The sequence below is a fragment of the Nyctibius grandis genome, chromosome 4 (genome assembly GCF_013368605.1).
Source record: "Nyctibius grandis isolate bNycGra1 chromosome 4, bNycGra1.pri, whole genome shotgun sequence".
Lineage (NCBI taxonomy): Eukaryota > Metazoa > Chordata > Aves > Nyctibiiformes > Nyctibiidae > Nyctibius > Nyctibius grandis.
Window position 1 is genome coordinate 47529294 of NC_090661.1, and position 12881 is coordinate 47542174.

The window sequence follows — 12881 nt, forward strand, 5'->3', positions numbered from 1 at the left end:
AGTTCAGAGATGGATTATGAAGCAGATAAGAGATCTGCAAAAACTTCTGCATGAAGAACAATTATATAGATAATGAAGAGCTGAATGAGGAGAACATGGCAAAAGTACATTTCCTGAGAAGGAGAGTCAGGAGATGTTCAGGGAGCCTGAAAGGCTGCAAATACAGTATGGGCAAATAAAAGTGGAATTTTTTGTTTGTTCATACATTGTACAAGTAATCCCTGGAACTCATCGCCATACAATATTGTAAAAATTAGCAGTGCTCTAAAAAAAGGGTTTATATAAAGAGTTAAACTATCTGTGACTACAATAATAAGAAGAGCTTGCGAATTGGTAAAGATGCAGTCCATTCCATATACTTAAGAGCATAACCCTCACAGAAAAAGTGGGAATTTGAGAGAAGCATCTCCATGCAAAAGCCTTGTACTAGTAAATAGAAGAAAGATTAAGTTTTAAGATTAAAATGGAGGAAACTTTTGATCAGATGATTTTCCTTCAGTTTCTAAGCTCCCCTTTTAGTGATGATAGTGAAGCGAGGGGAAAGGAATTCAACATAAAATTAAACAAAGACCTTCCATGTTACAAATGAAAATCCAGTCTGAGCAGGTCCTTCCTGGAGAGTCTGTGAGTGAACTTTTTGCTTAGAGACAGGGCAGTGCATCCTGAACTAACCAAACATCTTTTTTACCTGGTGTGCCACAGACAGACTCATTTCTTTCTGCTGTCCCAGGGGTAGATTGTGCTCTGGGTAGATTGTGCCTCATCAGCACTGATGCCCCTTCCCAGCACTGCAGCCTGTGAACAGCCTGAAATTGTGATCTATGCAAATAGCCTTGACTTTATTCTAGTGTGGGTTTGTGGGGAGTAGGCAGGCTGTTCTTAGTGAGTTGTACTGATGCTCCTGAAGGAGAAGTACCTGGGTGGGGGTTGAACTGCCTGAGCCAACAGGAGCTGGACTGAGGTGGGAAAAGGAGGGCTCTCTTTTGACCATCCTGGAGCTGGGTTTGGCCAGGAGGCCGCTGAGTGCCTTTGCTCTCTCCCTGCAGGCTGCTTGGCAGAATGGCCACGGAGGAGCGGCACCTCTCCTCCAGCTGTGGGTCCTTCATCAAGACCGAGCCCTCCAGCCCATCTTCTGGCATCGACGCCATCAGCCACCACAGCCCGAGCGGCTCCTCTGATGCTAGCGGTGGCTACGGCATCGCCATGGGCGGCCACCCCAATGGCCTAGACTCGCCACCCATGTTCAATGGCACGGGGATTGGCGGTGGGTCCTGCCGTAAGCGTTACGACGACTGTGCCAGCGCCATCATGGAGGACTCTCCCACCAAGTGCGAGTACATGCTCAATGCAATCCCCAAGCGGCTGTGCCTGGTGTGCGGGGACATTGCTTCTGGGTACCACTACGGCGTGGCTTCCTGTGAGGCGTGCAAAGCCTTCTTCAAGAGGACTATTCAAGGTATGGTGGGAAGGGAGGGAAACAAAAAGGGAGGCGGCCCCAGACATTGCCAAGACTGCAGTATTTCCATGTTATATAAAAGGGAGCAAAGGAGGGTGAATTGAATTCACCTAACCCTCCATCCTTTTGTATGCCTTCTCTCTCCTCCTGCCCAGCTCTGGTCCTTCCAAATCAACCTGGACATGAAGTTAGGCTTTGTGGTGGTAGGAACCTTTGCCAAGTTCCTAGCCTGGCTGCTACCAGATCTGTGTATCTGGCCTAGTGGATCTTCCTGCCTCTGCTAGTGGCACTGATATCCTGATAATGTGGCTGGAAGGGGAGTGAGGCCTGGAAAGGAAATGCTTTGCACTCTAAAGGTGGTTTTAAGGCCCATTTGAAGAATGGATGCACCCGTCTAGAGACAGCATCTCTAAAGAGATGTCTGCACCTTGAGGTGAAAGCTCCAGCATTACAGGAGTAGAGAGGTTCTCACTCTGTCCTGCCAGTCTTAATTTGTGGCTATGGACTCCATACAGACATCACCAGAAGGCTGGACAGGGCACTTGGATGAGAGTCAACCCTGTATTCCTCCTTTTCTAGCTCCACCAACCCTTTCATTAAGGTGCAGCTTCTTTGAAGATAAAAATTCAGGCACTGAAGGAGATAGAGATACCCAGTTTTTGTCAGTCTTACTAAGGATGAGAAATCCATCAGGTGATTTTGAAAACCTCAATGCATATATGTGTAGATGAACTGCAGTGCATTGCTACTGCATATGCTATTTACATATGAGGTGTATGGCTGTGTCCTGACTGCCAGAGGTATGCTGCAGATGTGCACACACGCAGGTACAACAGTATAGCCAAAAGTGGGAGTGCATCCAGTCAAGCTCCAATATCCACAGATGCTTGGGTGTACTTAACACAGGCCAGCTCTGTGTAAGCAAACATGTCTGGATGTACAGATACTCCCTTTATTTCCTACCCTCTCTAACTGGAAAAAGGACAGGATCATTTACCTTCCAGTGGAAAGTGTATTGAGTTTACCCAACCGTGGTGGGGACAGATGTCCAGTGAGCAAGCAGCTGTGTGTGTTCTTGGCTATTGGCTGGGGTCAATCCACCACACCAACACTTCCTTGTCTCCTGTGAAATGAAAGAAATGCACGTGAGGAGAGCACTCATTTTATTTTTGTTCATTGAATGGGTCTTATTACACTCTGTCACTGGGGATGTTCAACTCTGGAGTGGACAGAGCAGTAAAGGGTGCAGTTCAGCCCAGGTCTCTGCAGAATTCACTATTTCTAGCTTAATTTCTAGATGTCTCTCCTTATTATTATCCATCTGTGGAAATACTCACTCTGTATTGCCCCACTGACACTTCCTCTTGTATTATGCCGTGTGGAAAGCGTGGCCATCTGTGGGGCATTGGCCTGTTTCCTGGCTGGGTTTCTGTGATTGAATGTGAACTTTTACTTGGGCTTCTGACTGTCAGCACTGACTGTTTCTCTTCTCCAGCCCTTGGACCCATTCCCAGTGTTTCTTTTTGGCACATTCAGGTGCTAAAGGGATGGAGAGGGTAGTAGTCTGAAGCAAAGCCCTAGGGGCTTCTTATATAGGAAGAGACTGAAAATCTAACCCCTCATGGGAGCGATGCTTGAGCATCTCTGTGGCAGAGCAGAAGAGAGGTCTAACCTGGAGAGATAGAAAAAGGCCTAGGAACTTTTGAAGAGTTTTCCGAGAAAATCAAAACAAAACGGTGGCAGTAACTAGAGCCTCTATCAGCCTGGGTTATATGTCAGCTGACTTAATCCCAAGAAGGGAGAGCATTTCCTTCCAACCCACTCTCCCCAGCGCAGCCTTATTCTCCCTGTGGTTCCCTAATTGATCACCTGTTAACGTGTAACAGATGGGGGAAAAGAATAAGCGGAGATTTCTCTCACCCTGTCATCAGCTTGGGCTGGTGACTGAGGTATCAAAATGCTTTTATTCCTAAGAGTGGGAGAGTTGAGTGTGCTGTGCCTGAGGGTGAGCAATTTCAGCTACAGAGTTGAAGGCTGAGCCCAGGGGAGTGGGCAGCAAATAGGGCTGCAGGGTTTGGTTGAGTCAAGAAAATGCATCATTCCCAGGGCTCCGCTGCAGTGCATGCAATATCCAAGCACAGCCCTGGGTATGCAGGGAAAAGGGTTTAAAGGATCACATAAAAGAGATGTCGAGTGGCAAAAACATTACCAACAGGTGTTCATCCTGCAACTCTTGTTACATTCAGTAGATGTGTTAAGCATCTAACTGAAGAAGTGGGAAAATATTCATCCAGGCTGCCTAACATCGATATAGGGTGTGCAGCAAGCATGCAGACGTGTATGTTATAGAATTGCATTCCCTGCTAGTATCAAAAGACTTGCCATGATTCTGGTATCTGGGAATGGCTTTGACTCAATGGTTTGATCACAGAGATGCACTAGGTAAATTCATCATCAGGCTTTTGTGGTCTTGGACCAGCCACTTCACTTCTCTCTGCTTGAGTATTGAAAGATGAAAAACTAGTTACTATTATGAGAGTACTTAATCTGGTGGCCCTACGTTTGGTAACTTTATTAAGTAATAGGTGTGCATGCTGCTATAAAATGGCTCTAAATCTGTCCTGGATGATTAGACTCCTGCAGCCCTATCTAGATACCCCTGATCATGAAGCAGAGCTTCATGCTAAGTCCCCTCTCCAACTACCTTCCTCTCATGCTACAAATTACCCCAGTCTGCCTATTGTTTTTTTTCAGCTGCATTAACTCATGTAAAACATACATGTCTTTAGGCAGAAGGATCTTGCAGTAGCCTCTCCGGTCCCTCTGCTGCTGCTACAGCAGTGGGAAGAATGGACATGCAAGCTGCAGACCTTTTTGAGCCTGACAGCTCTGCAACTCACTTTCCCCCTTAGCCAGGTGAGGCCAGGCTGTCCTGGACAGCATGAGGGAAGTTGCTTTTCAAGCAGGAGAAGACAGGCTGAAAGCCAGCATGGACATGGCTGGTTATCTCTGAGGTCACTACTATTGCTGTGTAGGAGTGTTCCATCAGTGGGAGTTTTCCATCAATAGCAGTTTTCCAAAGAAAAACAGAATTTTTACCAAGTCAGATTTCCCCAAGGAAAATTTTGATGATAGGAGAAAAAAAGGAGTGAGGAAAATCCAAACCATTGATTCACTTCAAGCTGAACTGGATTGGTTGGTTTTGCTGAACTAAGCCAGGATCACACAACACATCCTAACCTGTCCCACAGGTTATGGCAGGGTCACACCTGTGACCTCTCTCAGGTTGTGTTGTATGGCCCAAGGCCTAGAAAATTCTGTGTCATTTCCACTTCGCAGCGCTGGCAGTGCTTGAGATGGAAAGGCGAAGACCTGAGATGAGATGACAGCACATGCCACTGGGCTACAGCCTTTCTCTCTGAACATGTTATTTTGAACCCCAGGGCTGGACTTCCCACGCTTTGAGGCAGAATCAGAAATTCTGAACTGACTTGAAGCATTTTCGGTCAGCTAGGCTGTCTGACAAAATTTTAATCCTGTTTCTTTATCATTGTATTACTTTGTGGGAACTGTGCTTTGGGTCCCCATTATATTCTAGCAGCAGTCTGCATTTACCTCCGTGATGCAAGTGTCCTCCCTAAAAACATGTGCCATAGGCATCACCTGACTTTGTGAATATTGTAGAAAGTGCAATCTAGTGAAGATGGGAGAGAATCTGAGTTTTGGGCATGTTGGGAGTGTGCTGCTATTGGTGCTTAAGAGAGATCTGATTTGAAACCAAGAATTTCATATTAGTTGAATGTAATGGAATGGGTCTGTTACATGAAAGATAACGTGTTTTGGATGTTTCTGAATTAAAAGTTTCTGAATTTCTGTTCCATGGGAATCCTAACTAATCCTTTCATCCAAATTTAGGACAAAGGCAAATGCTAGATTTCTTATGGGATACAAATTCTTAATCTAACTCTATTCCTTCTTTTAATAGTTTCCTCAGTAGATAGAACATTATATATCAATCAAATATATTGTCATTATCTTTAGTTCATCAGTCGTTACAACTGGTAGGTAGTTTTGCCTGTTCTGAATATTAACTAATAACAGTGCTATGAGCCCTTTATTATTCAACATATTCATGACTATGACTACCCTTCATCTATTTTTCATCTTCAAATAATGAAAATTAAGGCTATTTCTAAAATGACCCATTAATATAAACCAAAAGCTTAAAGCTGAGCAAAATAAATCTGAATTAAGATTTTCCGCTCTGATCTTTGTGAATCATCTCATTGTGTGCTTGGAACTCGTACTCATAAGGTGATACAACGGGACTTCCAAGGAATGATATTGGGGAGAAGTGGTTATTGAAGAGTCAGAGAGAAGAGACACGTTTACCATCATCTTCTGAATAGTCAGGTTATGTATCAGGCGAAGTGCCTGCATCTGTAGATTCCCTGCTTGAGTCTTGCAAGCTTCAAACTCAGTGAGTGTAGCAATATAGCTGCTGTGCTGGGATGCCCTTACACCAATAAGGGGCTTAGAATGTGGTTAATGCAGCTCAGAAGACTTGTAGGGATTTATAACAGGCTTGTAACAAAATCCGTAGTCTTCTAGGGCTTCTTGGTTGTCATTACAGTGGTTAGAGTGGCTCCTGGGAAGGGAAGAGCAGTTGAGAGAGTTTTCTCATTTTCCTGAGCAGAAAAGCATTACCATCCACAGGATCAGCAAAGGGCCTGTGAGATGCAGAAAGGAGGTTTTGTGTCCCTACGGTAGCAACCACGGCAGCCAGGCACTGTCCTATCCTTCTGTCCTTCTCCGAAACGTGGCTGCTACTTCTCAGGTGGGAGTTCACAGCCAAAAAGCCAGGAGATGTTCTGAGCTTTCCAAAAATTTCTGAAGCATAAGCAGGGAAAGTGCACTATTCCTTGTATGTAGTGCCTGAGTGCTGCTTACTATTCACAGCTCTAGCACTTGGATTCAGAAAACCATCCCCAGTGCCGCTCAACTCTGTTAGTCTTGTGGGGGCTTTTTGCCTCAGTGCATCTGTACAGAGAACTCTGTGCAGAGGGATCTTTTCTGTGGAACTTGAGTAAAGTATTCCTGTGTCAGAAACCCTACAGACAAACTTGCTGCCAGTAGGTAGCCCTAGGGCCCATCTCCCTCATCTTCGTGCAAGCAGGAGGCTGATTTGAGTGAGGTTGTGCGAAATGGCCAAGTACTCTTTTTGTGGAGCAGGAGCGAGGTGTTACCACCCTGAGGAGGCCAACAGTGCTGGTGTTACACCTATAGCTACCCCCTTTTCCTCTCATAGTGTCGAGAGTCCTGAAGCCTTAGTCCTCACTTTTCTGTTTTTCTTAACTGTATAAGCTGCATGAAGTAAAACTTTTGTTAATCCGAGCACTAGGGCTTATCTCACCTGCTTTTCCGAAGGCTCATTTTCCTGCAAGCAATAAAGATGTGTACTAGGGTGGGGAGTTTTTTTGTTTTGTTTTCAGTGGGGTTTTTTTTTTGGGGGGGGGGGTCGTGTGGGGTTTTTTGGGGGTGTTTTTTTTTTTCTTCTTTCAAAAAATAGGAGCCTCTACTGATGCTTGTATATACTCAGGCACCTAGATCAGGGACATGTCCCTGGAAGCATTGGACAGCCCTGATGAAAAATCAGGTCACTTACTCAAGTGCCTAAATACAGATTTACAGGTCCAATATTTGAATCCCTTTCTTTGAAAACTTAGGCTTAAAAAATAACCCCTCTTACCTCACACAGATCGTTGGAGAGATTTTCTTCTAATTCTCACAAAGTACCTCTCCTCACAACAGGACTCAGGCTATGATGCCTCAGTTAAAAGGGCTAATTAAAGCAGAAGGTAATAGAGAATCCACTCCGTGCATATTACAAGGGCTCCCCGAGCTCGTGCAGGAGGTCAAACTGGTGCCTGCTGAGGGCAGAGGAACTGTTGGTCTGGCACTGCACTCACCAAGGGCCTTTTTACTGTTTTCAGGTCCCTTTTCACTGAGATACCCAAATGATCTGTTTACCTCTGGAATCAGAGATAAAAAGGATCCAGGACAAAAGCTTGCGGGTACTGAAATGAAAGTGTCATCAGAGCTAGTGGCTTATTGAAAAGTCGTGTTGTTTTCTCCTGCAGGCTGTCCCAGTGATGCAGAATAGCTGAACCATGGAGGCATTATACTGATTGCCTGATGGGACCTTCCTAAGGCTACTGTATTTTGCAAGCAGTTCTTGTAAAACAAACAAACCAAAACAACCCCAAGCAAACAACAAAAAAAAAAAGTGGGGGCAGTGTAACAATTGTTACAAAAATTAGGATAAAAGGAAACAAATGCCTAAGATGGATTTCCCCAGGAATTCCAGCTCTCAGCCCTCTGGCCCCAGGGAACTGGCAGAGAGTGGCACCACACCATTGGTCACAACTGCAGCATGCTGTGTCAAATCACTAGGGTGAAAGATGTGACTTGAATGAATGGAATTTGGAACTTAATAGCAGGTATGTCTGAATCTGAGTTTTTCCCTGAAATTCAGGAAAAGCTGCAGTCATCTGGCCCTCTGAGTCACCCAAAGAAAGAGATGAGAGCTCTGTGTGCAGCAGTGCAAAGCAGGATAGAGTATGCAAGGAAGGGAGAGGAGAGGGAATAAATGGTGAAAAGCAATGAAGAAGAAACCAGAAAAAAGAGGAGAGATAGGGAGCTGTCTTCAGAAAACAGAAGCTGAAAATGTTTTAGCTTTAAAGACTTCATTGGCTACTTCTATCTAATCTTTCCTGAGTTTCCTTATAGAAAGGCTTTATAGAAAGGCAGGATCAGTAAGCAGGGAGCAGCTTGTGCTGTCAGTGCTGCACTAATTCTGAGCTAACCTCCCCTGAGGAGCCCTGCCTATAACTTAAGCAGGAGCTGGGTGGGACTTTACTGTGCTCCCCAAGCTCAGCGAGGCATTCTCCTCTTCCCAGTCCCTCCCCTTCCAGAGAGGTATGGTGACTATGGGGTCTCTTGAATGACCAAGATCTGACGTGCAATTTTCAGGTGCTCCTATTATGTGTGCACTGGAAATTATGTTCCAAACTCTTTAACAGTCAAAGGTCTAATTTTACAGAAAAGAGGGTAATTTGGCGGTTCTCCAGCATAAAAAAAAACATGATCTATCACTTTAATAGTCCTTGGCTGTTTCTTAGGATGTCTCATCTAAAGGCTTTAAAGTGCAGTTAGATCTTGATGAAACAAGACTCCTGATCTCCCCAGAAGGTAGGTTTGGTGCTTGTTTCATTTTGCAGACGAGCAAACTAGGGCACAGCAAGGAAGTGATTTGCCCTCTAAGGCCACATATGAAGGCTTAGAACAAAGCCAAACTCTGATCTGGTCACCCACCACTTGATTTTTTTTTTTAAGCCATTTTTTAGGTCAATTCTATGATGTGGCATCGGTGAGGTCCTAGTAGTTTTTTCAGATCAAATGTAAACATTGTCTAAGTCAAGGAAATATATTCTAATAAGCAACAGTTCAAAGCAAGGCCTTCTATATTAGAGTATCCCATTTTCTGCCCTTTCCTTCTGCGTCACGTAATCTACAGTTCATGACACACAGAGACTTGACTCAAATTTTATATCTGTGTATAGACTTGTCCATGTGCACCCTTGTGTGCTGATGTTCTTCTGCAGGGCCTTGCAGCACCCCCAGCTGCTGCAGTGAAGGGGAAACTCTCTGCGAGCCCCATACACCGGCAGCCGGGCTGGTGGTGTGACCGCCAGCCACAGGGAGGCTGCTGGAATTTTGATGAGTTAATCTCATCACTTTATCACAGGGCACTTACAGAAATTACAGGGAGCTGTGAGCAGCTCACTGTGCTGGCAGCCAGCCCCAGGACCCATAAAAGAAATTGAGACACACACACAAAAAAAAAAAGTCAGAGAACTTTGTTAAAGTTTTGGAGACAATAGTTTTTCTTGGACGAGTTCTGCTTGGGTAATGCTGATTGTGCCTTCCCTGGTGATGTCCCTGTTTCCTGCAATAATGGCAGGTATTGCCCCCAGCTGTAGCTCTCAATCCATGCAGTGCAGAGCATGTTTTGGGGCCTGATATAAAAAAACTCCATTTACTTTGGCAACATTGTCTTATGTGAGGAGGGTAGAGTGGGCCTCACCTCTAGCATTTGCACCTGTAGAGAGGGCTGTAAGACACAGTTGCTGGTGCTTTCTTCGTTTAGACTGGGCACAGTGTGGAAGGGGCACATGAGCCTGTGCTCAATGTGAAAGCAATGAAGCATGCTGAATGGGATGTCCCACCAGTGCTGGGTGTATTTTTTCACCTGTGCTTGCCAGCAAACCACGTGGCTGCTGCACTACATGGTGGCCACTGCTTTGCCATCCAGGAAGGGGAGCTCACCCAGTGCCCACGCTCCTCTGGCTCTGCTCCTTTAATAGTCAAGATCACAGTACGGAAGTGCCTTTGAGAACTGCATATTCAAGCTGTACATACAGTGTGTATATGGTAACCAGAACGTACTATGACACTATCACATTTAGTTGTGATGTAGGTTTTGTAGACCATTTCCAGTACTTTGTTTGTCAAGGGGTCCATGGACTGGAGGCATGGGGAAGCTGAGGGATCTGTTTGACACAGTGTAGAGGGTCCTTCAGCTGCAAGATGAGGGTTGTCACTGCCTCCCACTGCTATAAGAGTTCAGCGCCCTTGGTGTAGTATCTCTTTGTTAGGGGGCAAATTTTTGGCCTTGGGACCATAAAACATGGAATCTTACATCTCTCCAGAACTCTGGTCCCAGCTTTGGTGAGAAGGGTGGGCATTGAAACTAAAGCAAAACCTTCCGAAGTGAGACTGTGTTTGAGTTTTATCCCAGTTTTGTTCCTGCTCTGTTCCTTCCTATGTGGGGCACAGCAAGTATCTGATCATGAGGTCAGGGCCTCTGTACTCATGGGTCTGTAATGTGCTGGATCCCTGTGTCTAAAGCAGGAGTTTGTTTATTACCTTGAGATCAAGCCTGAATCTCAATTTCCAGGTCTCTGAGAACCTTGATACATTGCTGGCTATTGAAATTCAGGTGCTGCACAATGACGAAATAGAGTCTGAATCAAAGTAACTTGTGCAGCACACTCCTGCAGACAAACTGCATTTTAGGGGCATATGAGCAGTGGTGAGGAATAGGGTGGCTGGGCTGGAGCTTAGGGGCAAGTTGCAAGCCTTGTGACAAAACAAGAGGCAAGAGTTAGAAGGTTTATAACTAGCAGGCAGATCACCTTTAGGCTTTGGGGGTTGTGTGCTCCTGGGGTTTCACCCAGCATGGGCCAAGCATAGTGAGATAAATCAAATGGTCCCTTCTTCCTTTTGAATCTGTGCTCTGTCTTTCCACTCAGATTCCCAATGGGCTTTCCAACTGCTTAGTTAGCCCCAAGGTCTCATCACCACCCGTAGAGATTGGTATGTATCAGATTGTTGGTCTTATTTAGAGGAAGGAAGGGTCTTGCACAAGAACATAGAAATCCATTGCAGAAGTAGGAACAAAAATAAAGTCCTGTCCCAATGCTACTAAATTGTAAGCTCTACTTCTAATCTGATGGTATAAAAAGTCCACGCTGTGTGTTCTCTCAACTGTTACCTACACTCCTCCCTACAGCTCTGATTGAATTCTTGAATCTCAATTTCCTGCTCTAAACCACCAAACCAACTTTTCCATTCTTCTGAACTGACTGTAGAGTTTAGAAATCCTTTTCAGAGCTGCCTGATTTACCCAGTAGCTAGACTGCCTTAAATGTATTGTCATTGTCAAAGCATCAGTGTCAAGCTTAGATTTCCAGTCCTGCTCCACAGCAAACATTGAATAGCCCTCTTCAGAAACATCACTTCCAAAGTGAATGGCAGAGTGGAGACAGCCGTTTGTTTGTTGTCTTCTAGGACTAAATAATGGTTGCATTACACTGCGACACACGCACACAGCATAATTCCACTTACATCCTCATAGCAGACACTTGCACCCATGTTTCAGTTATATTCTTGGCTTATGATAGTCTACAATGTGACCAGAAATAAATTTGGGATGCTTCTGTCCCTGTTTTGTCTTGAAGGCAGTGTTGTGAGGTGATCATAAATGAAGGGGAATGAGGAAAGAAATACTGATGCTCTGTGCAGAGGGGTGAGAGGCAGGTACACAAGGACTAATAAAATAAAACTGGAAAGATTTGCATAGAGAGCCTATGTTCATTTTACATGACATCTTGTCCATCTTTCTCAATCCAGACCTACTGCTTCCCTGCTACCTGTAGTATGCCAGCTGGCAGGAGGAAGCAAAGGAGGAAATGCCATCTCTGAGCTCCCTGGTCCCCAAGCAAGGCAAGAAAGGACAGGTGACATCCATTCCACAGACATGGAGCAAGACTGGCAGCAAGGGGAATGCTGCTAATGTCTGAACTACTTCCCGCTCTCAGTCCTGGACTTCAGGGAACAGGCCAGGTTATAAGGGATGCAGCACAAGGGATGATGACATGCCTGGAAGACACATGGTGCCTGAAAGCCCAGCATTATAGTCAGCCCCTTGGATGGACAGGTTTCTCCTAATACTTAGAGCAGTATTGCTTTTTTCTGAAATGTGTTCTAATAAGTAGTGCTAGGCTCTCTAAGAGCCATCATCAGCCGGCCGTGGTCTCAGAGTATGTATGTGTGCAAATGAGTCACCAAATGTACAGCATATACAGACTGATGGTGGTGGGAATATCCGGGCACTACAGCCTGTCCCTGGATCAGTGGGGAGAATGTGGTTCCTAGGTGACCATCTCTGTGTTTGATTGCAGGGAATATTGAATACAGCTGCCCGGCCACCAATGAATGTGAGATCACGAAACGGAGGCGCAAGTCCTGTCAGGCCTGTCGCTTCATGAAATGCCTCAAAGTGGGGATGCTAAAAGAAGGTAAGACAGAATCAGACTGAGAATTGTTCTCTGTCCCAACAGCCTCTGGGACTCCAGGCCTTGCAGGATCTCCTAGGCTAACTACACACTTGTCCTCTCCAGCTTTCTGATGGTATCTTTTTATAGGCTTCGTAAAAGAGTCAGGATGGGCAGTGACCAAGAGGGCAGTCCCGAGAGGACAGAGGTTCTAGTCAGCACCCTCATGCTATTACTTCTAGCACTTGCAAATTTGACAAATAACTGGAAACTGGCTGTGCCAGACTGTTTCCTTTCCTAAAAGAACCCCAAGCTGGAGGGTGTTGCTCTTCTTGCTCCCCCAGGTCATTCTGCATATTGGGGAGGAGAGGCTCTTGCATGATCGTGACTGGGTTCACTGGGCTTTGTAAAGGAAGGATGGAGTTAATGCAGGGCTATGTCACAGTGTGCAATGAAGGTCTGCCCATATTCCCACTTAGGAGACTTTCTGAAGATGGTGGGTAGCATAGGTTTGTCTGGTAGCTGTG

At 45.4% G+C, this 12881-nt stretch overlaps 1 protein-coding gene across 6 annotated transcripts in view; it reads left to right on the forward strand.

Moving 5' to 3' along the window:
• Positions 1 to 12881, forward strand: part of ESRRB (estrogen related receptor beta) — a 133747-nt gene that overhangs the window by 87949 nt on the left and 32917 nt on the right. For all 6 annotated transcript variants that reach the window (XM_068398540.1, XM_068398541.1, XM_068398542.1 and 3 more), the window contains 2 exons: positions 1047 to 1456; positions 12262 to 12378. In XM_068398540.1, the coding sequence (XP_068254641.1) occupies positions 1060 to 1456; positions 12262 to 12378 (514 nt within the window). In that variant the 5' untranslated portion in view covers positions 1047 to 1059. The remainder of the gene's footprint in view (positions 1 to 1046; positions 1457 to 12261; positions 12379 to 12881) is intronic.